The sequence below is a fragment of the Prinia subflava genome, chromosome 3 (assembly GCF_021018805.1).
Source record: "Prinia subflava isolate CZ2003 ecotype Zambia chromosome 3, Cam_Psub_1.2, whole genome shotgun sequence".
Taxonomy (NCBI): Eukaryota; Metazoa; Chordata; class Aves; order Passeriformes; family Cisticolidae; genus Prinia; species Prinia subflava.
The window spans coordinates 105,653,492-105,678,379 of NC_086249.1; the positions used below are offsets into that span (position 1 = coordinate 105,653,492).

The 24,888-nt window shown below is 48.1% G+C and overlaps 1 protein-coding gene across 1 annotated transcript; it reads right to left on the bottom strand.

Annotated features, from left to right (window-relative positions):
• Positions 1 to 343: 343 nt before the first annotated feature.
• MORC3 (MORC family CW-type zinc finger 3) lies at positions 344 to 22,317 on the bottom strand. The gene is made up of 17 exons (XM_063393221.1): positions 22,204 to 22,317; positions 17,152 to 17,224; positions 15,498 to 15,630; positions 14,213 to 14,427; positions 11,849 to 11,996; positions 11,427 to 11,574; positions 11,210 to 11,341; positions 10,864 to 10,983; positions 10,367 to 10,464; positions 8,269 to 8,373; positions 8,058 to 8,180; positions 7,881 to 7,955; positions 7,289 to 7,331; positions 6,187 to 6,371; positions 4,881 to 5,712; positions 4,592 to 4,755; positions 344 to 1,986 (listed from the first exon to the last, which is right to left on the bottom strand). The coding sequence occupies exons 1-17, from the start codon at positions 22,240 to 22,242 to the stop codon at positions 1,833 to 1,835; spliced, it is 2,787 nt and encodes a 928-aa protein (XP_063249291.1). The 5' UTR covers positions 22,243 to 22,317; the 3' UTR covers positions 344 to 1,832.
• Between the last annotated feature and the right edge of the window lie 2,571 nt (positions 22,318 to 24,888).

The following is a 24,888-nucleotide window of genomic DNA, read 5'->3' on the forward strand; positions in this document are numbered from 1 at the left end:
TGTGTGTGGAATAGGGGGGTTTAAAATGAGTTTTACAGAAGCCCTGAGGAGTTCCATGGCAGTAGGAACTGCCTTAGGAAGCCGGGATGGTGCAAGTGCATGTGCTCAGAGAACTTCTAAAGGCAAGGAAGATACAGCAGAACCTTCTGGAATTCAGCTCCATTCCATGAACACCCCCTGGATTCTAACAGCGCTGCTTTTTCCACATCCAGGACATTCCCACACCATTTCCATACCAGTGTGCCCAGTCCAACACCAGACCGAGCCAGGCTTTCTTTCTGACACCCACCCACTTCTGCACAGGGTTTATTTAGAAACAAACACAAGCTGCGATCCTGCAAACTCTGATTTAAATCTCTTTATTTTTTACAAAAAATACATTTTAACAAGTAAATAGAAACCATTTCCATAAGTCCACCGTTGTCCAAAGTGTAAATGTACACTGTAAATTTGCCATTTTTAATATAGACGTGCTCTATTTTGCCAGTTGTCTACAAGAAATTCAGCTACAGTGTGATGAAATGTAATAAATAATGATTAAGAAATGGAAAAGCTACACACCAAGAAGTGGGAAATATAAACTTTGCCAAATTCATACATAGTTATATTACATCCACTTCTTCCCAAATCAAACATTCAATTTCTCCTTTATAAAGTACAACAGTAGTGCATTCCCATTATTGGCATAGAGAGAGATCTTCCATAGAAATACTGTCCATGGAAAGAATTCCACTGAACTACAACTTAAAGGGACACCAAGGGATTAACTCAGGACAGTAGCAGTGCAAAAACCAACAATATTGGCTTTATTAAAAAACAAGAAAAAAAGATACTTCCTATGAATTAACATATTGAACACTATATGACTTTTTTTAAATTTATTTTTTATATTTAAAAGTAAGACCCATTTTTCTGGATAGCTCTTTGGGTGACCAATCCCACCACGGAGGAAAAGATGGATTTGCTGTCTTTGCCACCCAGTTTGTCATTCCCAATGACTTGGAAAGAAATCCCTGCAGCTGCCTGGGAATTTCTCTCGGTACCGTTGCTTCCAGGTTTTCCTGTGCCCATGGAAAACTGGGAAGACTTAGAGCACACGACTCTAAAAGGGGAGGTGTGAAAAAGAGGAATTCCCTTTTCTTGCCTAGAATAAAAACTGTCTAAAGCTGTTGAAGCTGAACATTTTCAGCTCCAGCTCACCCTGTAGTTTACATCACGGATAAAGAAACATCCCTCCTTTTCCAAGTGCTTCCATCCAACTGGTCCATCCCCAGTTTTCAGGATCAAACCCTTAAAGACGCTTTCTTTTGGTAGTACCACACAAATATTCCTCAAATATGGCCCAAATTCTCACCTGTTACTTACATTTCTATCCCATGAATGCAACACAGACACTGCTGGGAGCAATGGAACAACACTGTGGGATACAACAACTCTGGGAAGGAAATCAAGGAAGTTCTGGGTTTTTTTTTTTGCATTTCTAAGATATTCCACTACTTTAGAAGAGGAAATACTCGCAGGTATTAATGCTTATATAAGATCCAAAGTCAACCAAAAGGTGTCTGTAGAAAAGTATTAAGATTCCTAATAGTAAAAATATCTGCAAATTTAATTACAAATACATTTCCAAAGCAAAATCCTTAATTAAGTACATCAGGGGTGGGTCAGTATCGACAGTGTTCCTTGAGGAGGAAGTGAACAGCTAAATGTGGAATATTTACACTGAGAGTTCCACCTATGTCAAATATATAAAGTGAAGCAGCCCTATTTACAGTCTGGAACCTAGAGGATATCATGGAAGAGCGATAAAACTCTGCTAAAACATTGGGATTTTAAGTACTGCTGATTTCATGCATTTGTTCCACCACTTGGCCCAGGATTTCATCCACCACGTCGATGTCGTAATTCACCTGCTGCAGGTCCAGGTCGGGCATGATGGTGGCCAGGAGCTGTCCCACGTTCACTCGCAGGGAGCGGAGCTTCAGGCTGGGGAGACAACGGCACAGGGTGAGATGGAGATGGAATTCTGTCCTCAGGGTGCTCCTAACAAAGCTGCACTCATGATCCACACCCGAGATGCTCCATGACTCCCATAAACCAACAACAACAACAAAACAACGGATGCAGGGAAAGCTGCATCAAGATTATTTCTAAATCTGCCACTTTTTCCAAGCTTCAGTTTTCGGCTTGAAGGGGAATATTCCCTCAGTTTCAAACCAATACTGAACTGAATTCCCATCTGAAATCTTTCAGAATAAGCATTGGTACAATCCTTTATCCCACACCACCTGTATTTCTCAAAGCAATATTAAGCCCTGGTATTTTTATCCATTTAGAAACCAAAACTACCACAACCCACAAAAGGAACAAAGGAGAACATTTTGTTCCCCACAAAAGGGAACAAAAGGAGAGATAAAAAGGGAAGGCAAGAAAGAGGAGTTTGTCCAAAGTCTTTAAAATATAAACAGGAAATAAGATTTATAGCTCAGGGAAAAGGCGGTGCCTCCCTTTTTTTGGTTTCTGTCTTGGATGTCCTTGCTGTGTCCTCTTCCTAATCAAATGGTTTTGCCATGAGCCATCCCTTCTGTGGCCCATTTCCTTCTACTCTCAGATGCTTTTATCATTTCCATGACCAGTTCTCCCAGTGCTGCCATATCTCCATCAACTTGGGAGGGAAGTTACTTCCAAGTCCTGCATTTATTTACTAACTCTTTTAGTAATCACAAGTCTGAGCTATAAGGAAAAATAAAATTAAATGCTGACAAATGATTTTTAATGTGGGTCTGTTTCTTTTTGAGACTGAAAGGAGCCTCTGGAAATGATCCAGCTCCTTCTCCACGGCCCTGCCACCTCTGCCGGGGTGTCCCGAGGTGGATCAGCACTCCCTGCCTGGGCTGCCAGTGCCCAGCAGCAGGAGGAGCCGCTCCCCAGCCCAGCCCCGGAGCTGCTCCGTGGCACCAGCAGGGAGCACTGCGGGCTCACAGTGCGCTGCCACTCCCCCAGCACCACCGGCACCTTCCTGCAGCTGAACTCCCAGGAGCTGGCTCCGGCTGGAGCTCCTGCACGGAATCCACAGGTGCCCTTGTGCAATTTTCAGGGCATTTTCCCCTTTTTGTCCAATTTGTCAAATCCCGCAGCAGCAGCTCCGCCCTCCTGAGTTCCCTCCAGCTTGATGGCATCAGGAATTTATTGAGTTCATTTGGTTTGGTCACCGAGGCCATGAATCCCAAAATGCCAGGGTTGGAAGAGATCTTTGGGATTATCCAGTCCAACAATCACCCCAAAATGCCATCCCCAAGGGCCACCTCCAGACTCCTCCTGAGCACTCCCACAGACAGTGACTGCAAACCTCCCTGGGCAGCTCAGCCCAAGGCCTGACCACTCTGCCAGGGAAATTTCCTTTCCCAATCTCCAGGCTGAGCCTCCCCTGGTGCAATTTGAGGCCGTTTCCTCTCCTCCTTTCCCTGCCCCTCCTGTCAGGGACTTGTGCAGAACCACAAGGTTCCCCCTGAGCCTCCTTTTCTCCAGGCTGAGCTCCCCCAGTTCAGCTGCTCCTCCCAGGATGTGTTTTCCAGCCCCTCCCCAGCTCTGTTCCCTTCCCTGGCCACAGCCCAGTGCCTCAATGTCCTTTACAAGTGGCACAAAACTGGACACAGGACCGAAGGTGCAAAAGCCTTTTCCATTCTTGGCCTTGCTGCTGATCCCCAGTCTGCCCTCAGTCAGCCCATGCTGGTTGTCCTTCCTCCCTTTTGACTCCCATGGGGCTGCAGGTGGCTTGCAGGTAAATTTATTCCATTTATTCCATGTTTTCCCTGGCATTGAGGCTGCAGTGCCAGGATGGAGTGCTGTCTGTCCTAAATAACAACTGCCTTTTTCCAGGAGTGTTAACTTTTGGAGATACAAGGCCCTCAGCTCCCTGTGAAATGCCTCCCATCTGGTCCCAGGGATCAATTTTGGTCCCTTCACTGAGTCCCCTTTTATCACAGGTGATGCTTCACCCTTGGGTTCTCCCCTGGCAGGGACCTCAGCTCTCTCTGCTTCCACCTGCTCTGGGTTTTTCCGTGTGTGTGCCAAAGCTCCAAGCACTCCAGCTGGAAGTTTCAACCCTTGTTCAATTCCAAGACACACCCAGGACCCCGATTCCACAGGATTTGCATGCAGCAAGGAGTTCTTACAGGAAAGTTTCAAATCCAGACTCTTCAGTTGATTCAAGACAGAAAAACAGACCCTCAAAAAGTGAAGGTCATTACACAGCAGAAAATAATGATCCCCCTCTTTCCTGCCTCCCTTTGCTCTCCTTGGTTTCCAAGTTGTGTTTAGGAATTATAAAACACTTTGGATATTTTAACAAGTATCAGTTTGTCATTCTGTTGTGCAGTGGCCAATCCTGCTCACACAAATAAATCATAAATCACAAACATCACTTGATTAAAAAAAACCCCAGAACATTACTTAGGAGTCACAAAAGGCAGTAGAAAAGAATTCTGAGCATCACATTTTATTATCAGACATAACCTTCACCAAAAACATTTCAAATACAACCAACAAACAAACATCTTGAAATAACATCTAGAAAGAACAAAACTGATACCTTTCTCCATCAGAAAAATTTACAGAGTCTTCTACATTACTGGTGGTAGAATCATTTGCACGTGCTACAGCCTGTGGGATCGAAGCTTTCAGCTGAGCCAGCTCTGCCTTGAGCTCCTCACACTGACACGCCATTTGATTCTTCTCCACTTCCAGGACTTCAATCTGCCAATCAGAAGAAAAATAAAGCTGTAAAAACTCTTCAAAACAACGTAGAGCAGAAGTGCTATGAAACAGGGAGTAACAAAATGGAGGTGACTGAAGTGACAGGAGTGTTTTGCCAGACGTACCTCGCTCTTGTACCTGTCCCTCTCAGTGGTGCACCTGTCCAGCTGCCTGAACACATTGTCCAGCTGCACTGCCATCTCATCCACCTCGCTCCTGCTCTCGCCATCAGCACACTTGCTGCACTCAGTCTTTAGGTTCTGCAGGGTGCTGCACTGCTCCCTGAGCGTTGCTATTTCCCCCAGGGCCTGCTCGTACAGAGCTGTCACCTCTGCCAAGCTCCTCCCGTCAGCGTCTGCTTCTCCAAAGGAGGGAACTGTCTCTGTTGCCTGATGGCACATTTCCTTTTTTACGTACTTATTATTCATCTCCAAGAGCTGCTGTTCCAGAGTTTCCACCTGTTTGGTTAACGCTTCACATTTGCTTTGGTACATTTCTTTTTCTCTGTTCAATAATTGCAGCTGATTTTTCAGTTCGTTTTCCATCTCTGCAGATGCCTCAGGAACACCATTGACCTTGTGCTGCTCCTTCTCCATCCCTGCCCCAGGAACCTGGAGTGGGATGTCCTCCACCTCTTCCTTTTTCACCACCAGCTGGGGGAGCTCTGTCTGTGTTGCCGAGCTCAGCTGTTCATTTCTCACCTCTGAAGTGCTTGCACTGCAAGGTTCCCCCACGGGAGAGTTCTCCTTCTGCTTCTCCTCCTGATCCAAGTTGATACATTCTGTTTTTACCACAGGAACATCGGCATCTGCTGAAGGCTTTGGAGTGCTGCTCTCCTCTAAAATGATGACATCTTCATCGTCATCCTCCTCCTCGTGGTTGCTGAATGTTCTGTCACTGAGCCGAGGTGTCTTTAGGGACACAGGGGTCACACAGCTCTGTGTCTTCCTTTTGAGACTGAGGAGGAAAACATTAAAATAATCAGTTTACTTGGTTAAATGCTGTCAAATCATTTGTTTCCAACCATGTGCAGCGTTTCTCTGAACACTGTTCAAAAATTACCACTCCAGAAAATCCCATTGCATGGGATTTTAATTTGTGTAGCCAGAGTTAATTCCTGTAAAAACAAGTGCCTGCCATCCACACACTCCCACGTTATTCCGAAACACACTCAGTATTCCCAGGAACATCCCCACAGGGCTTCAGGAAAACAGCCTGGGGAGTGTGGAGAGCACAAACTCTGCTCCTGAGCGGACACAGCACTGAAAATGTTCCTTTGTCCAGGTCCCTTTAACCTGGAGCTTCCCGTGCTCCCAGAAAAAAAAAGGAAATTCCCACAGGAATTTTAGCAGCTGAAGCCGCCCCCAACATTTTGATTAAGTTATTAATTTTTGAAATAAACAGTAATCTCTTTTGTACAGGTCCACTCACCTGCTATCAGCATCCAAATGAGGGGAAGATACTTGAATTAAAATAGGCAGAGATCTTCTAACAGAAGCATCTGATGATTTTGGTATAATTAACCTTGGAAGAGCTTCCTTTGTATTTGGAGTTGAGAAGGTTTTGAAGTCTTTACTTGAAGAAACAGATGTTTTTAAAAGTATTTCATTACTGATCTATAAGACAATGTGAGTTAAGAATGGAAATAAACAGATATTAGTAGACACTTCAGGAAAGATTTAAGCAGTTCTTTATATACCAACATCTAAAATTCTGACATTTCCATATCCAAGTACCTCCTTGAACCCAGGCTCAGGATTTTGGGATGAGAAAGGTTGACTAGACTACTGCAAATCCCAGTTTTTCCTTTTGAAGTGCTATACAGAATCCCAGGCAAGAGCTTTTCCCAAGCTGTGTCTCTGGAGTTTGCCCATCAGACACAAACTCCAGGACAGACACCCCTGCGGAAGCTGCTCAGAGTTCACAGTTGGCCCAAAATGAGCAATTATTCCACTTTTAGAAATTACTTTTGTACTGGGGGAAATGTAATGGCAGAGAAGCAATAAAATGGAACAAACAGGTTGAAACAGCACATGCAGCATCTCTTCTCCAGAAATGAAGTGATCTTAGCTCAGAAATAGACTTTGAATGCAACTGAAACTAAATCCCACTTGGGCAATTTGATTCTCATTACAATCCAGACATTCCCATCAAACACCTTGATCTGCATCTGGATTTAATCTGAATTTGAGTGTCTCCCTGCACAAGTGGAGCTGTTCCACCTCTGTCTGTCCCCACCCCCTGAGATCCCCACTTTTAAGGGCATCTTTCCTTTCACATCCTCATCACATCTCTCTCCAAGAACTGCGTGTCCTGCCATAAAACAGCCACCAATGACTGACATCTCTTCTAGTTTTGGCCTTTGTCCCTCTCAAACTCCTTCCTAAGGAGAAAGGAATGGTGCATTTTCCATCACTGGGCAGCAAAGAAAGGGGATTGGGGTTTCCTCATGGGGAGCAAATCCTGCAGAGCCATCAGGGTAGGACTGGATGTTAAAGCAGACCCTGGTGACCAGGGCAGCTTCAGGAGTTACCTGCTGGCTGTACTCCACTCGCCTCTTCAGTTTTTCTCTGTCCCTGCACAGCAGCAAGGAGAAAACAGAAACGAGGAGCTTAGATTCAAACTGTTCATTCCTTATAAAAACTAAATCTAAGCTCTAAAAGCCAACACAATACTCCTCATCTCAGCTCGATACAGTAATCCAAGTATTCTTGTTTATTGAATGAAAATTCCCTCAGGAGGCTGGAAGCTTGTCTGAAGTTAGCTTAACTCTAGATTATTTATTAAAATACTTGAAACAACCCCATACTCTTCCTTCTAGAATGTGAGGCAGCACCACGATTACCCAAATCAGTTTTAGGCATACACCTCAGCTAAGAACCCTTTTATTCCTAAATAAATGTATTGATCTTTTCAATATGCTGCCATGTGGACCTTGAAAGTTTCACAGCCAAGGTCTCCTAACATCTCTCAGAGTTTGCCTCTGGGACATCCCAAACTATTCCCACACTGCCAAATCCTATGGAACATCATCCCTCTGCAGCTGGACTTTCACCCCACCTGCTGCACAGCTCTCCTTGCCACTTTTTAGTGCTGAGAGCTTTGTGAGAGCCTCCAGAACTCACTTTTTCTTGTAGGTTTTCTCATACGTGGGATGTATTAAATCGTCATCCTCTGGTTCTTCTGGCACGTTGCAGTTCCTGAGGGAAGGAAGGGGACAGGCAATAACCCACAGGGGAAGGAGCTGAGCAGCCCCTGCTGCTGCAGGGGGGTCAGGGGCTGTCCCCGGGCCGTGTCCTCACCGGAATTGCGGGTCGGGGTTGAGGGAGCAGTACCACTTCTCCGGCAAGTGCTCGATGCCGTCCGGCAGCTTCCGCCACTTGAGGCACGCGTCACACTGCACCCACGTCTGGTCAGGCTGTTTCCTGGGCAAAACCCAAACAAATCAGCACCTGCACACCACACACACCAGTGACAGGGTGTTCAGCTCTCTGCTGTCACAGGGGGACTCACTGGATCTCCTCGACGGGCAGAGCTAAGGGGTATTCCTCGTTTTTCTTGGTTTTCATCTCGTTCCAGTAATCGTTGAGCTTTTCTCCCAGTGCTGCTATTGTGAGTCTGAAAAGAAAGGAATTTAAAGACCCCCTTGAATAATCCAATTCTAGCACAGGGAGAACCATTATAAACTCCAGAGACAGAATAAGTGCATGAACCACTTTAATATTTCTAATTGCACGGGAGTGGGGAAAAAGCTTTTCTATAAGCTTTTCTTTTTATAAAACGTTTTTTATTTAGAAACCTGGAGAAATAAGAAATTGTCTGAAGTCCTGTTTGGCAGCAGAGGAATTCCTGGAAATACAAGTCAGAGCACAAAGGCTGAAATCAAGAGAGCTGTTCATGGACAGAGCAAACCCTGGAGGGGCTTCAGCAGTTCAGCCTCAACCAGAGAATTCAAAAAAGCACAAAACCAGTCCAGCACCTCACGCTGGTTTCGGCTGTGCCTGAACATTCCAAATGCAGGTTCATGGCTACTCTCAGCTGATGCCCAACTTTACAACAAGGAGCTGCAAACATTTCATCACTTCAATGTGATACAAAGTCTGCACTCTGATAAAAGGAGCAGGTCAGCCTCACCCAGGGCAATTTTCAGTTTTGTTTCCTGCTCGGGGCTCACGGTGCAGCTCAGGGACTCCCAGAGCTGGCACACCCAGGAGGGAGAGGTGAGGAACAACAGCAGAGCTCCCTGTGGAGGACAGCCCCTGTCAGGCTGTGGGATTCACCTCTGAGCAATGCAGTGCATGAGTGACAGGCCCAGCCCTGCCCCAGGCCTTGAACCAACACAGATGTTTGTGCAGTGACGTCCTGTGAGCCAGAGCCTGGCTCCAGGTCACCTCTGAACCTGGGCAGGGTCTGCTGACCCCGGGGGCACCAAAGGGGCAGAAATGAGCAGTGAGGCAGGGGTGGGACCACGTCTCTTCTCTGGGCAGGGAAGAAGTGCAGGGCACCTTCCCATCAAGTTCATGACTTTCCAGCCCAGAACAAAACCATCTTATCAAAGCCTGAAGCAGAAAAACCCTCCCAGAAGATGTTTCAAACGTGGTTTCACTGTGCCCACCCACATTCCAAGTGCTGGGGGTGAAATCAGAGGAAGTTGGGGAGTTGCACTCCCATGGTAACAGTCCTGAACTCGGAGGTGAAATGTGAAATGCAGTTGCTGCTTCCCGGATGGAATGGGGAATGTGCTCCTGGATAATAAACAACCCAGCAGAGTGGAGACACCACAGCCAGGTCCTGCTGGATCCCTGCAGGGACAGGAACTCCACGGGACCAGGAGCTGATGGAACTGTTCTGAGAGGCTGTTCTGGTGCTGCAGCAGCAGCTGGGGTGAAATCCCTCTCCTCAGATGAACCTGGCTCATTATAATTCAATTGGAAGATTAACTCACACCACCACCCCAAAGTTATGTCCAGGAACAACTGGATGTGGCACTCAAATGTTTGAAGGTCTTTTCCAACCTTAATGATCCTGGGATTCTCCCCACTTATCTGGATATTGACTTAATTATATTTTTTGGACAGACTGGTTGGGCACAAAGTTCCCAGATTTCCTGAGGTGCTGCCAGACAAATCAAACCCCACGGATTGAGGAAAACCCCCCTTTTCATGTGAAGTGTTCAAAAAAACCCCCAACAAGTGGAAATCATTCCCTGCTCACTGTGCCTGCCAAGGGCATTCCCAATTCCTGCCCCTCTGCCAAAGGAATTCTTGGTGCCACACACAGGAAATGGTTCAGGATCACCAACGCCTGCAATCCACGCCCAAAATCTCCACGGGAAAATTCTGGGCACTGTTGGGCACGTGGAAAATGCCTCCTCCTGAACAGCCACAAAAGAATATCCAGGGAAAAACATGGGAACAAGGCTGGATATTGTGGGAAAATATTTGTAAGGAAAGAGACAAAGAGGGGGCAGACAAAGAAAAGGAGCTGCTTGCATTTAAACCAGGTTTGGCCAGAACACCAGAAACTTTTATTCTTCCTATTAAAATAAGCAGCTTTATCAAGTATTTCCCAGGAAATGACAACATGGGATAGAAAATGCAGATAAAAATACCTGTATTCATTGGTGTAGTCAAAATCTTGTTTGTTGTGAGTTGGTTTTAGGAAGTTGCACTCGATAATCCCAACAACACCCACACCCATGTTGTTTGCCTGCAAGGAATTAAAGTTTATCAGGAAAACCAACACAAAATCCGTGCCAATATTGCAAGTGTTTGCTGGAGGTAATTATTAACTGCATCTATAGTGGGTAAAAATGATTTTCTGCCTTCTGGCTCTTCTCCAATGAGAGAATATAAACCCCCTAAATAACAAATCCTCTGTTCCACCCCTCTTTTTGTCCTGGAAGATATGCTCAGATTCATTTTTTTGTATCAAACAGCCTCAAAAGCAAACAATTTAATACCATTTTTAACTGTTTCTTACAGCAAAAAAAGTGATTTTATAAAGTATACATCAACATCTTCCTTTCCATCCACATTCTTCTTTAAAATCAGAGTTTGAATGAAATTTGTCAAGATGTTAAAATATTTTGAAGCCTCAATTTCTTACCTTTAACTGACAGCCAACTCTCTCATAAGCTTTGATGAGTCTGTTTTTGTGGTACATCATTATTCCATAATGATCTTTGTTTCTGCAGTTAAATCCAAAAGTAATTCTGACTGTTTTGGCCTTTGAGCAGATATTAAGGAAAAACAGAGTGAATCTCATGGACTACAAAAAATAAAGTGTTACTCTGAGCAGGTCTTAGAGGTTTTTTTTCTTATATTGAGGTAATTCCTTCAGCATCACTTAAAAAAACAAACTAACCCCCCAAAATAACCCAAAATTCATCAATGTAACTGCAACAGAATCCAGTCCCAGAATTCAGTTCTGCAAGGGAAATCTTCAAGGATACACTGAGAAATTTGGGTCTGTAAATATCCTTCTCGATGAAGGCCAAACTTTTGGAAACCAGCTGTGTTTTCACCTTCTGTCCTCTCAGGATGATCTGCATGGTTGGCTTCAGGTACAAAATACTGCAGTAAGCCTATAAAACACAAATTATTAAAATTCAAATGTTTGCACCCTCCAGCTTCCACAAATAACCCCAATTTTAGAAACCCAGCACGTACTCGTAGGGAGTAATCACTTTCTGGAACAATCTGGTCCAGCCTCTCCTGTTTTTTGTAGCCTCTTTTGCCTGTTTCATCCAAGTCTTCTGGAATTCTGATGTCGTATTTATCCTTGTCAAAATCAAATTCTGGTTTGTCGTTTTTATCTCTAAGAATGAAGACAGGAAAATGTATTAATTATAGGGGGAAAAAGCAAATACAAGAGGAGGTGTTGTGGTGGAGCCAGGAAAGAAGGAAAAAAAAGGGGAATTCCTCAGAGATTTGCTAAAATACATATTTGAGTCCAGCTTCCCATTTTTTTTAACTGCACACAGCTTGTTCCAGTTATGCCACACACAAAGAACCCCCAAATCCTTCTGTGTTTGCATACACTTAAAGAAAATGTGGAATTCATGAGAGGTAAGAGCCTGGATTTATCTTACTTTCTGAGATTCCAGATGATAATCCTGGTGCCTTTTTTCCCCATGATGGCATCCAGCTCTGCCAGTAACTTCTCCTCAGTAGAGAACAGGGAATGTGTCAGGATGGCCTTGAGGCTGTTCTTGGATTCTGCCAGGTCACTGATCTGCCGTGGGCTCTGTGTTAAGGACTTGGAATGGAGTAAAGATTTCAGGAAGTCAGGAAATTCCTGGACTCAGTCCCCAGCTTGTCATTCAAACTTAGAGGTTTTAACCAATTACAGCATCTCCCCACATTTTTTGGCTTATGTCTCCTCTCCAAGGAGAGAATCTTGCTACAAACATCCATAAAAGCAGTCAAGGATTTCCTTCAGGTGACATTATCCCCCAAATTTGGGATGTACCCACAACTTTCACAGAATCACTGGGTTGGAAAAGACCTCCAAGATCATCGACTCCAACCCAGCCCCAACACCTCAACTAAACCCCAGCACTGAGTGCCACATCCAGGCTTTGTTTAAACACACCCAGGGATGGTGACTCCACCACCTCCCCAGGCAGACCATTCCAATAATTTATCACCCTTTCTGTAAAAAACTTTTTACTAATATCTGTATTTCCCTTGGCTCAGCTGAAAGCTGTGTCCTCTGCTTCTGTCAGTGCTGCCTGGAGAGAGAGACCAACCCCACCTGACCATAAACACCTTTCAGGAAATTGTAGAGAGAGAAGGTCACCCCTGAATCTCTTTTTCTCCAGGCTAAACACCCCCAGCTCCATCAGTTCCTCACAGGGTTTGTGTTCCCAGCCCCTCTCCAGCCTCGTTGCCTCCTCTGGATGTGCTCAAGAGTCTGAAAGTCCTTCCTGAACTGAGGGGACAGGACTGGACACAGCACTCAATGTCCTTCCTAAACTGAGGGGACACAGCTGGACACAGCACTCAATGTCCTTCCTGAACTGAGGGGACAGGACTGGACACAGCACTCAATGTCCTTCCTAAACTGAGGGGACACAGCTGGACACAGCACTCAATGTCCTTCCTGAACTGAGGGGACAGGACTGGACACAGCACTCAATGTCCTTCCTAAACTGAGGGGACACAGCTGGACACAGCACTCAATGTCCTTCCTAAACTGAGGGGACAGGACTGGACAAAGCACTCAATGTCCTTCCTAAACTGAGGGGACACAGCTGGACACAGCACTCAATGTCCTTGTTAAACTGAGGGGACAAACTGGACACAGCACTCAGTGTCCTTCCTAAACTGAGGGGACACAGCTGGACACAGCACTCAATGTCCTTCCTGAACTGAGGGGACACAGCTGGACACAGCACTCAATGTCCTTCCTAAACTGAGGGGACAGGACTGGACACAGCACTCAATGTCCTTGTTAAACTGAGGGGACACAGCTGGACACAGCACTCAATGTCCTTCCTAAACTGAGGGGACACAGCTGGACACAGCACTCAGTGTCCTTCCTGAACTGAGGGGACACAGCTGGACACAGCACTCAGTGTCCTTCCTGAACTGAGGGGACACAGCTGGACACAGCACTCAGTGTCCTTTCTAAACTGAGGGGACACAGCTGGACACAGCACTCAATGTCCTTCCTAAACTGAGGGGACAGGACTGGACAAAGCACTCAATGTCCTTCCTAAACTGAGGGGACACAGCTGGACACAGCACTCAATGTCCTTGTTAAACTGAGGGGACAAACTGGACACAGCACTCAGTGTCCTTCCTAAACTGAGGGGACACAGCTGGACACAGCACTCAATGTCCTTCCTGAACTGAGGGGACACAGCTGGACACAGCACTCAATGTCCTTCCTAAACTGAGGGGACAGGACTGGACACAGCACTCAATGTCCTTGTTAAACTGAGGGGACACAGCTGGACACAGCACTCAATGTCCTTCCTAAACTGAGGGGACACAGCTGGACACAGCACTCAGTGTCCTTCCTGAACTGAGGGGACACAGCTGGACACAGCACTCAGTGTCCTTCCTGAACTGAGGGGACACAGCTGGACACAGCACTCAGTGTCCTTTCTAAACTGAGGGGACACAGCTGGACACAGCACTCGAGGTGTGCCCTCACCAGTGCCCAGTCCAGGGGCAGAATGTCCTCCCTGCTCCTGCTGCCCACACCATTCCTGACCCAGGCCAGGAGCCCTTGGCCTTCTTGGCCACCAGGGCACAGCCTGGCTCGTGTCCAGCTGCTGTCCCCAGTGTCCCCAGGTCCCTTTCTGCCTGGGCACTGTCCAGCCACACCATCCAGAGCACTGCAGGGGCTGCTGTGGCCAAAGTGCAGGACTCAGCACTGGGACTTGTTACACTTCATCCCGCTGGACTCTGCCCACCCATCCACCCACTTTTCACCGAAAGGATATGTTGGTTGGTGAAGGTCACGATGGGAACCATGACGTGCTCTGCCTTGGTGGCCTCCAGGAAGGTCTGGGACAGCATGCCCACGCTCATGGTGTCGCCGTTCTTGGTGAAGACGATGGCGTCCTTGCCCAGGCGCATGGAGCCCGACTTGAAGCCGTTCCCGTACAGCCCCACGGGGACGCGCCCGTTCATCACCGACTTCTCGCTGAAGCCAAAGCTGCAACAGGAAAACGTCAGCAGGGTGGGGAAAAACCCCTGGAAAAATTGAGGGTTCAAGAGATGCAAGTGCAGGACTTGCCAAATTACTGAACCAAACCCTCTTTTTTTAGAGGTCGGGGACTCTTGAACAATTAAATCCGAAAATCACCTGGACAACGCTGCTAAAACCACACTCGGGAAAATCTACTTCCAGCTTTGAAGTGTGGAATAGAAATATCAAGTGAACAAGTGAAATATCAAGTGAAAAGTGAGTATCAAGTGAACAAGTGAAAAAGCATTCTTCTGGGATTCTGAGAGTTATCCTGTAGTTTCACAATAAATATTAATAAAAACCCCTAACCCTGTCCTTTTTTCCCTCTCTGCTTCCCAGAAAATATTTGATCTCCAAGTTCTCCATTTCCATATTCAAGTAAAACAGGGAGCTGCATGTGGAATTTAGGAAGCTATTAATTATGGTATCTAACAGAAAAAAAACCAGTTTGAATTCAGGCTTGCTCAAACTGAAATCTGCAGGCAGAGCAATTTTTTAGACTAAGAGAGAAATTGTAGAGAAAGTTTTTTTCTGCTGTAGAAATAAGAGAAAAATCAGTCCCAACCCTACAGAATATTTAAAAATAAATGGACAAGTACTTAAAAAACAGAAAATTCATTGATTTTTCTACAATACATTCTATTATTAATATTCCAATGGGTTTGAGCTGAATCTCCCCTTTTCTCTCATTCACTAACTTAAACTAAAGCAATTAATAATAATAATGATGATAGTAAAAATAAAATATTTGGATTTTCCTTATCTCCACTAGCAGGCACTACAGAGAGTTTCCACAGCATAAAGGGAAGGCTGAGAGAAAGGACAAAAGGAAATTATGAGGTAAAAGTTTCCTGACAAAGTTACAGAGAAGTTTTAGCAGCATCCGCCTGCTCTGGATCTCACCTGGACATTCAGGACCTTCAGAGATGCTGAACTTCTGAGCAAAATCAGTGAATTATGTGTGAGAAACAGGAACAAAGTGAGCAATGACAGAGCCAGAGCTGGAATTTGTACAGGACAGGTCCAGAGGTGCCCACCTGAGCATTTTGTGCAGCTTCTCTGAGTTCATGCCATTGCCATTGTCCGTGAAGGTCAGGCAGATGTTGTCGTTGATGACGGTTTTGTCGATCCAGATCTGCTTGGCGCTCACATCTGGATCGTAGGCGTTATCTGGGGGCAAGCAAAACAGCGTGGGGGACCAGGAAACACAATCCCAACTCAGTGCAAACACATCAGAGCGTTAGGGTGGAACAGATGCATCCAACCCGGGAGAGTCTCACCCAAACCAACACAAAATTCCCCAGATCACCAATGACAGCAACACAGAGACCAAAACTGTGGCTGGAGGTGAGCAGCTCACAGGAGAAGAGAAAATGAAACCAAGCCAAGGTTCCAGTTTCATTTCCTGCCTGCAGAGCAGCTGGTGCAATGCCTGCTTTCTCCCTTACAGAAGGGAGCTGCAAAATGCTTTGGACTCAACTTTCTGTTTACAGGATGTGAAAGAGTCAAACAGGAGCGAAACAGAAACCAGGGCTGCACAAAGCCAGGCCCAGCCTCAGCTGCCCCACAGCATTTTCCATCTCTTCCCCTCATCCCCTGGGATTTGGGAGGGGGAGGAAGGCTGGGATGTGATGGCACCTCTGCCTCACTGCCTGTTCTGCAGCTTCAGCTGAGAGGCACAGAACAGCTCCAATAAAAGGAACCACAGCTCAGCAGGTTTCTTCCTGGAAACTTTAAGTCCAAATTACATGACAGCGAAATATTTCATAAAATGTATTTCAGCATCAGAAAAGAGGAAATACTGAAAGTTTGGAAGTATCTGGAGTGTGACAAGAGCTGAGATGATTTAGCATCCCAAAAGAGCCAGGCCTTCCACAGCCACAGGGCTCTGGTTTCCTCCTTTGGGACAGCTTGGGGCTTATCCAGCTGAAAAATCCCTGTTTGCTTCTGGGGAGAAGGGAGAGGGGAGAGGGGAGAGGGGAGCGGGGAGAAGGGAGCGGGGAGAAGGGAGCGGGGAGAAGGGAGCGGGGAGAAGGGAGCGGGGAGAAGGGAGCGGGGAGAAGGGAGAGGGGAGAAGGGAGAGGGGAGAAGGGAGAGGGGAGAAGGGAGAGGGGAGAAGGGAGAGGGGAGAAGGGAGAGGGGAGAAGGGAGAGGGGAGAAGGGAGAGGGGAGAAGGGAGAGGGGAGAAGGGAGAGGGGAGAAGGGAGAGGGGAGAGGGGAGAGGGGAGAGGGGAGAGGGGAGAGGGGAGAGGGGAGAGGGGAGAGGGGAGAGGGGAGAGGGGAGAGGGGAGAGGGGAGAGGGGAGCGGGGAGAGGGGAGCGGGGAGCGGGGAGAGGGGAGCGGGGAGAGGGGAGAGGGGAGAGGGGAGAGGGGAGAGGGGAGAAGGGAGAAGGGAGGAGTTGTTCTCTCTGGCAGCAGCAAAGTGCTCAATCAGTCTGGCTGGAGTCTCAAGCCTTTATTTGAGGCACCAGCTCATCATTCCCTGCCTGTGGGAAAGAGGAACACTGGAGATGTCCAGTTAACTTCTGCTCAAAATCAAAGGCATGATGACCAACAGGAGCTAATAAACAGATGCACAAGGACCAGAACAAAGAGCAAAACACTGAGGATGTTCAGCCAGGTCCTCTCCTGCCCGATGGAAAAGGTTTTGTAACAAGAAATAGGAATTACTGCGAGCTATTGATCACCTACCTATGAGCTCTGCAATGGCACTGAAGGGCCAGGTGTGACTGGTGGAGTTGGTGTGCAAGAACTTTGGGCACAGCTGGAATAAAGCACAAGCAGGGGCGTTAGTCTGTGCTGTCCAAGGCAGAAACCAGTCTGTTAAATAAAAAGCTGTAATTGAATTATTTCTGGGTATTAGCAGGGAACATTACTACAGCTCTTGACGAGGAAATTCAGCTCAGTCTCTGTGTTCTGAGCATCCCAACAGTCTGTATAAAATATAAGGAACCATTGCTATCTAATGATGCCAGAGGACACAGAAAACATCAAAGCCATGGTCCAAACCCAGAAACAGAAGCTCTCAGATGTTAAAAACTCACAACTTCAACCAGGAGGATTCAAACTTCACGTGAAGAGTGAGCAGCACCCAACACCCTCTGTGCTCACAGTGACCAAAATCCCCTCTCAGACCCCCTCAAGGGGTGCTTTGTGCTTTTTCCAGTGGATCTCACACATTTGATGTGCCCAAAGGCACAGCCACATCCAGAATTAGATGAAAATATGCAAATAAAGCACTTCTTTATGGGATGTAACTTGGGAGATATCAGTGACAAAAGAATTGCCAAGCAGCCCCAGCCTAGGCTCACATATATTCACTTCAAGACTTGAAAAACCAGAACTAAATATCCTTGTAAATTAAGGACCTGTCGACACAACATTTGGAGAAATTTTAACTGCTGCAGCTGGTACTTGTGCTTGCATTATCCCTGAGGAAACTCATGGTTACACTCTCCAAAGCCTTCAACACAAACCCCTGCACAGATTTGCCAGAGTTGTGGTGACGGCAGGAAAAAGCAGCACCTACGAACACCTTACAATGAAAACAGCTCTTGTGCCACTGAGTTACACAAAAACCAGAACATAATCCACACTGTTATACAGAGAAAATCTGAGAGATATTTTAAAATACTCTGTACAGATCCATACTGCATCATTTTTACAGTTACTTGTTGACAGGCACTTCTATAAAGATATGAAATGTAAATAAAAGTCAAGTGCAGATGAAAGTGCAAATAAAAGCAAGCAGCCACTTCAGAGCTCCAAGGTGAAAAGGAATGATGCTGAAACAAATCCCAGAGCCACCAGAGCAGGAGAAAGGCCCAGGGAGAAGCAGCAGCCGTGGCTCAGAGCTACAGAAAGTGCCAAGAGGCGTCACCTCGGCGCTCAGGTCACAGCAGCACATGACACACTTCCAACTGCAACTTAATCCCTGCCTTTTTCCATGGAGCACCAGTGGGAACAGACACCCTGCTCCTCATGGCCATCTGTGCTGCGGAGCTCCAGGCTCACAAAATCTGCTGCACGGAGCCAGGCTGCTCCCAACAAACACTTCCCAGTAATTCTGAATCCCAAAGAAAACTCCTCTGGGCTATTAATGGAAATCTCTCATGTGTCAGAGCACGTGGGCAGAAGGAGCTTGGGATTTCTCCCTGTGCTGTGCAGGATCTCAGGGGATCCTCAGAGCCTGGCGTGATTCTCTTCACTCTCACAGAGCTGGCAGCATCCACGCCTTTGTTTTCTAAGCTTTGGCATCAAAATCCACCAGAAACAACTGGTGGGGTTTATCTCACCTCAAATCCCTCCCTGGCAAAACAAAACCACATTTAAAAATCCCAACTCACCACAGGGACGCACATTCAGGGATCTGGCATCTGCTCAGCTCCCTGCTGAAACACTGAACAGCTCCAGCCACACAGGAGGCTGCAAATGCTGGATTCCCTGCTGGATTCCCTGGAGTATGGACACGGCAAGAAGCCCTGACTGTGGTTTTGACACAGTTACCAAGTCACGTTTGGGAGTCTCATGGAATCCTTGATCCACCTTGTCCCCAGCCCAGAGCACTCAGTGCCACCTCCAGGGACAGGCACTCCAAACCTCCCCGGGCAGCTCTTCCCAAGGCCTGCCCACCCTTTCCAGGAAGAAAATTCCTTCTGAAAAGGAAGCAGCACCTCCCCTGACCATCAGACAATGCTGAGGAAGGACAGAAAGAACCTCAGTGTAACCCACAGCAGCATCATCACCACTAAATGTCCTTTTTTGAATCAAACCTTGTCTGTGTAACACAACAGCTCCACCCCCTCATTTCCCTGCTGGGAGCCAGTGGGAATTGTGAGAACATCACAGGAATCGTGCCTTTATTCTCTGGCTCATTGCCTGGGGGAGGGTTTGACTCAGGGGTTCTCAGGGAATTGTAACAGGTGTAGGAAGGGCTGGAAGACGGGAAATGCAATGAACGGGGTCTCACAGCTCCCATCCCTCAGCAAAGGGTGAGCAAGAATGCCACAGGAAATTCATGGGGACGTCACCTCGGAGCAGACAGCACCACCTGATCACAGAATTCCAGACTGCTCTGGGCTGGAAGGGACCCTAAAGACACCCAGCTCCAACCCCTGCCATGGCAGGGACACTTGTCACCAGGGCAGGGGGCTCCAAGCCCTGTCCAGCCTGGCCTTGCTCATGCCAGGCATCGAAACAAGGGCACAAAATCAGAATAAAAATCAGAACTGTGGTTTAAGGGTTGTAGTTTTGCAGTTTCCTCCAGAGCAATCCAGCTGTCAGCAACCACTCCCTAATTCCTGATCAACTCATCAAGAAATATTGAAGTCCGTTTGTCCCCTTATACTTCATTCATCAATGCACCACTCTAATTAGCTCCTAATTAATTGAGGCTCAGTAAGAGCTGAACACTCACTTTGCCAATCCAGCTGTTTTGCTCGCTCAGCCAAACACATTTCATTACTAAGTGGGTTTTGGTTGGTAATTTCATTTTTTCTGCCGAGACCAAGTGCAGCCAAACACAACTCAAACCTCCCCCTCCTCCCAGCTGAGCACATCTGAACCTCAACTGTCCTGAGAACAGCATCTGCTGCAGTTATAACCAGCAAAAAATGAAGAATAAAGCAGTTTATCTCTCAAAAACAACAGGCAGCTTCGGGAATTTCAGTTTTCCAAGCAAACCTGAACTGTCCCATCCCTTGCAGACCCTCAGGTGTGCACAAATCCCAAATCCCTGCAGAGTTTGTCTCATCTTAGGAACTTACTGCTAATAATTTTTGTTAATTTTGTTGATTTTTGTTAATTTTTGATAATCATTTTTGTTGTGTTACCCATCATCACTGCAGTAATTCATGCATCTGAGTGAAAAATACATCTCGGTTTATCCTCCATTTATTTAACAACCTCTTGGGAATAACACTGCCATTTCCATGGAATTGTTTAGGCTGGAAAAGCCCTCCCAGCCCAGGCAGTGCCAGCTGTGCCCACCTTGTCCCGAGCCCTGAGTGCCACCTCCAGGTGACACCTGCAGGGATGGGCATTCCAAAGCTCCCTGGGCAGCCCCTGCCAAGGCCTGAGCTCCCTTTCCATGGGCAAATTCCTGCTGGAACTTCCTGAAATTTCTCCTCTCACACAATCCCAGGTCCAGGACTGTGCAATGAACCCCATCAGGGGGCCGATCCCAATTAAAAACCACTCTTAAAATATTAACCTGGATCGCTTCCCTGAGCTGCTTCATTGTTCAGCTGGACAAAAACATCGCCAGAGCGACAGCAGGAGAGAAATTCCAGTGTGGGAAGGAGTTCCCAGGCGCTCCCAGGGCCTCTGAAAGCACGGGAAATACTTTATATTCCCAAAGAACTGTGGCCATCGGCTCTCCCCACCATTCTCTGCATCACAAAGCCTTTTACAAAGCCAAAACTGCATCAGCTGCTTCACCTGAGCCAAAAAAATAAAGAAAAACCCTACAAAACCCACAGCTTTCACTGGAAAGCCACTGAATGCAAATTCTCAGTTGTGCCTGCAACAGACAAAACCAAAGAGCAGCCTGAAAATAATTCAGAAAGTTACCAAGTGTGTCTCGTTTCGTTTGTGCCTCTGAGAGTTCAGCCTGGCAAAATGATTTCAAGCAGTAAATGATTTTAAACTCTCAGCTGCCACATGCAAAGGGTGATTTTTTGATACTTTTTCCTCTCAAGAAGATCAATAATATGCCCAAAAAGTAGTAATAAATCCAATTTATTGGATAGTGGTAATAAATCTTTTATCTAAAGATGCAGCACAGCCCTGCTGCAATAAAATATCACACAAACAGTGGATTTGAAACTCTTGCAAGAATCAAAGGCCTGAAATCAAAATCAAAATGCAATTTTGGGACTTCAAGGAGACGATGTTCAGAGCTCATCTCCAAAATCATGGCAACTTTTATTAAGGTAATATAAATTCATATTAAGGTCAGAGAAATGGATATTCTGTGATATAATTTCCAGCTGGACTCAATGATTTCAGAGGTCTTTCCCATCCTGAACCATTCTGTAACTCCAGCAGTGCCGAGCAAATTGGAACACACCTTTTTCACTCAAATACTTGACAAGTTACTCATCGTAGTACTCCTACTTCTTGCCACTATTCTATAAGCAAGGTAATGAGCCAGGTATAGCTCTAGGTGAGCTTTAGAGGCATTAATTTGAAAAAAACCCTCCCGTTTCACACGAAAAAGCAGCTCTAACTTCATTTATATCAGCACAGATAAACCAATCGCAACAGCTCAGCAACAATACCGCGACTGAAAAGCAGCATTTAACTGCGTGAACACCCATCCTCCTCAGATGTAATTAGGGTTAAAATGTAATTAGGCCGCTGCAATAAAAGTAGTTAAGATTTGAAGTTATAAGTTGGCAATTAGAGGTCACGGCGCTCACCAGAGCCTGGGAAATCCCGCCCCCAACACCGAGCCCACCCCCAGCCTTCACCTTCCCCTGGGCACAGCCCGGCCGGACCGCCACAAGTTCCCTTTCCAGGATCCGAGCCGGGGCAAGGGCGGCAAAGCCGCGTCCCCCCGGGGAGCCGAGGCGGCGCTCCCCGCCCTCACCCAGGGAGTCACCCTGCAAGTGCCCAAGGCCGGCTCGGACGGGGCTCCGAGCAGCGCGGCGCGGTGGGAGGGGTCGCTGCGGAGGGCAGCGGGTGGGAGCCAGGCGGGGGCACAGCTGCGCTGCCCCGGCCCCGCCGGCCGCCCGCACTCACCGCGCTCAGGCGGATCCCGCCCTGTGTTTTCGCCGCCATCTTCGGGCCGCGGCCCCGCGCGCGCTTCCGCCTCCCCGCGGCCCTTTCGCGCTTCCGGCAGCGGGCGCGCGCGCGGGGGGCGGGGCGGGGCTGAGGGCGGCGTGAGGGGAGGGCGGCGGGGCGGAGGGAGGGGATGGGTGCGATTGGAAAAGGGCTTGGAAACCAGCCGGGGCAGCTGTGCCCGATCTCCCTCCGCCTTGTCACACAGTCTAGAGCGCTGAGTGCCATCCTTGGGCACTCCAAAGCTCCCTGGGCAGCCCCTGCCAAGGCCTGAGCTCCCTTTCCATGGGCAAATTCCTGCTGCTGCCCAAGCTGAGCCTCCCCTGGCCCAGCCTGAGGCCGTTCCCTCTGCTCCTGTCCCTGTTCCTGGAGCACAGCCCGGCCCCCCCGGCTGTCCCCTCCTGTCAGGGACTTGTGCAGAACCACAAGGTCCCCCTGAGCCTCCTTTTCTCCAGCCTCAGCCCCTTCCCAGCTCCCTCAGGAATTCTCCAGCCCCTTCCCAGCTCCCTGCCCTGCCCTGGACACGCTCCAGCCCCTCCAGGGCTCTCCTGCAGGAGCCACAGCTGGACACAGCCCTGGAGCACAGAGGGACAATCCCTGCCCTGCTCCTGCTGGACACACAATTCCTCACCCAGCCCAGGGGCCAGTGGCCTCCTGCCCCCCTGGGCACCCCTGGGCACCCCTGGGCTCGTGTCCAGCCCCTGTCCCCAGCACCCCCAGGGCCTTTCCCACTTCCCCACAGCGTTCCTGCTCTCCAGGCACAGTTCCCTGGCTCCCCAGCACAGTTTCTACTTGTGCCCTAGTGCTGATTCCAGGTGTCCAGGGCAGGAAAGGGAGCTGGGAAGGGGCTGGAGAATTCCTGAGGGAGCTGGGAAGGGGCTGGAGAATTCCTGAGGGAGCTGGGAAGGGGCTGAGGCTGGAGAAAAGGAGGCTCAGGGGGACCTTGTGGCTCTGCACAAGTCCCTGACAGGAGGGGACAGCCGGGGGGGTCGGGCTGTGCTCCAGGAACAGGGACAGGAGGAGAGGGAACGGCCTCAGGCTGGGCCAGGGGAGGCTCAGACTGGATTTTAGGAACAATTCTTCCTGGAAAGGGTGGTAAAACATTGGGACAGGACACCCAGGGCTGTGGTGGAGTCACCATCCCTGGAAACGTTCCAAAAACTCATGGATGTGGCACTTAAGGATGGGGTTTAATGATGAATGTGATGGTGGTGCTGGGGTCATGGCTGGACGTGAGGAGCCTGTCAGGGACTGAACTGATTCTTGCCTTGAACATTGTTATGGAAGAGTTTTGCCCACAATAACAAAAACTGTATAAAGAAGCTACAACCACAGAAAGCTCCCTGAAGACACCTGCCTGGGATTTGGACTGTAAGTTAAAACCCCGAGGTGTGCTATTGCTCAATCGTCCCAGCCTAGGGATAAACAAACAGGCCTGAGGGACAGGAACGCACCCACAGAGGAGCCAAACACGGCTGAGATCCTTCCCTGGCTGCGTTTGGGGGGTGGAGACCACAGCCCACAGCGGCCAGGGTGAGGGCTGGGGTTGGGGTTAGGATTAGGGTGAGGATTAGGGTTAGGATTAGGGTTAGGATTAGGATGAGGGTGAGGGTTAGGGTTAGGATTAGGGTTAGGGTTAGGATTAAGATGAGGGTGAGGGTTAGGGTTAGGATTAGGATGAGTGTGAGGGTTAGGATTAGGGTGAGGGTTGGGGTGGGGGTGAGGGTTAGGATTAGGATGAGGGTTAGGATTAGGATGAGGGTGAGGGTGGGGGTTTGGATTAGGATGAGGGTTAGGATTAGGGTTAGCATTAGGATGAGGGTTAGGATTAGGGTTAGGGTTAGGATGAGGGTTAGGATTAGGATTAGCATTAGAATGAGGGTTAGGATTAGGGTTTCCAAAGCCTCCTCCCAAAAGCAGGAGCGGAGGAGGTTTTGGGTGTGGGCTCTGCTCAGAGGCACTCTGCACCCCTCCTCCCTTACACACATCCCCACGGCCAGAGGCCACATCCAGGGGACAGTCACGTGAGGGACACCTCGGGGATGTCCCCAATGTGTCCCCCACAGTCACTGCTGGAGCCTTGCCCCACAGGAGTGCGACAGATCCCGAGTGTGCTGCAGGATCCAGCCCTGGACGTTCCCTGCTGGCCTGGGCTTTATTAACCCACGGGAGTCTGTGCTTCTGTGGGACTGCCAGGAGCAGCTGGAGGGGATCTACAGGACATCGCTGGGATCCACGGCGTGGTGATATTTTCTCTGTGCTGTCCCTGTCACTCTCTTTCTGCCCCCAACCTATTTTCTCTTTATTTTCTCTCTCTCATATTTACTGTCGAATAAACCCTATACTGTTGTCCCTGGCAGATGATCTCATTAGCACCTTAATTCAGGCAGAGGCATTTTTAATAACTTTAATAACTGCATCTTGACAGAGCCTAAAGCTCTTTTCCAGCCTTGTTGAGTCTGGGATTCTCTCCTTTGACCGCGGCAGCCGAGGCTGTCTCCCAGAGCAGAGCAGGATGACCCTGGAGGAGCGCCTGGGAATTCTGTGTGACAGCCCTGACCTCCTCCCTGTGCCAGAACAAGGACATTTGTCCCGGGAGCTGCTGCCCCAGCTCCTCGTGGCCCTTCCCAGCCCATCCTGTTCTTC

Bases quoted from the DNA above. Each gene is read 5' to 3' on its own strand.
- MORC3 (XM_063393221.1), bottom strand. From the start codon at position 22,242: ATGGCGGCGAAAACACAGGGCGGGATCCGCCTGAGCGCG. The intron at 14,428-15,497 runs GTGGGCACCTCT...TTCCTGTTGCAG, and splicing joins AAGCTGCACAAAATGCTCAG to CTTTGGCTTCAGCGAGAAGT. The intron at 8,374-10,366 runs GTATTTTTATCT...CTTTCTTTTCAG, and splicing joins GACTACACCAATGAATACAG to ACTCACAATAGCAGCACTGG.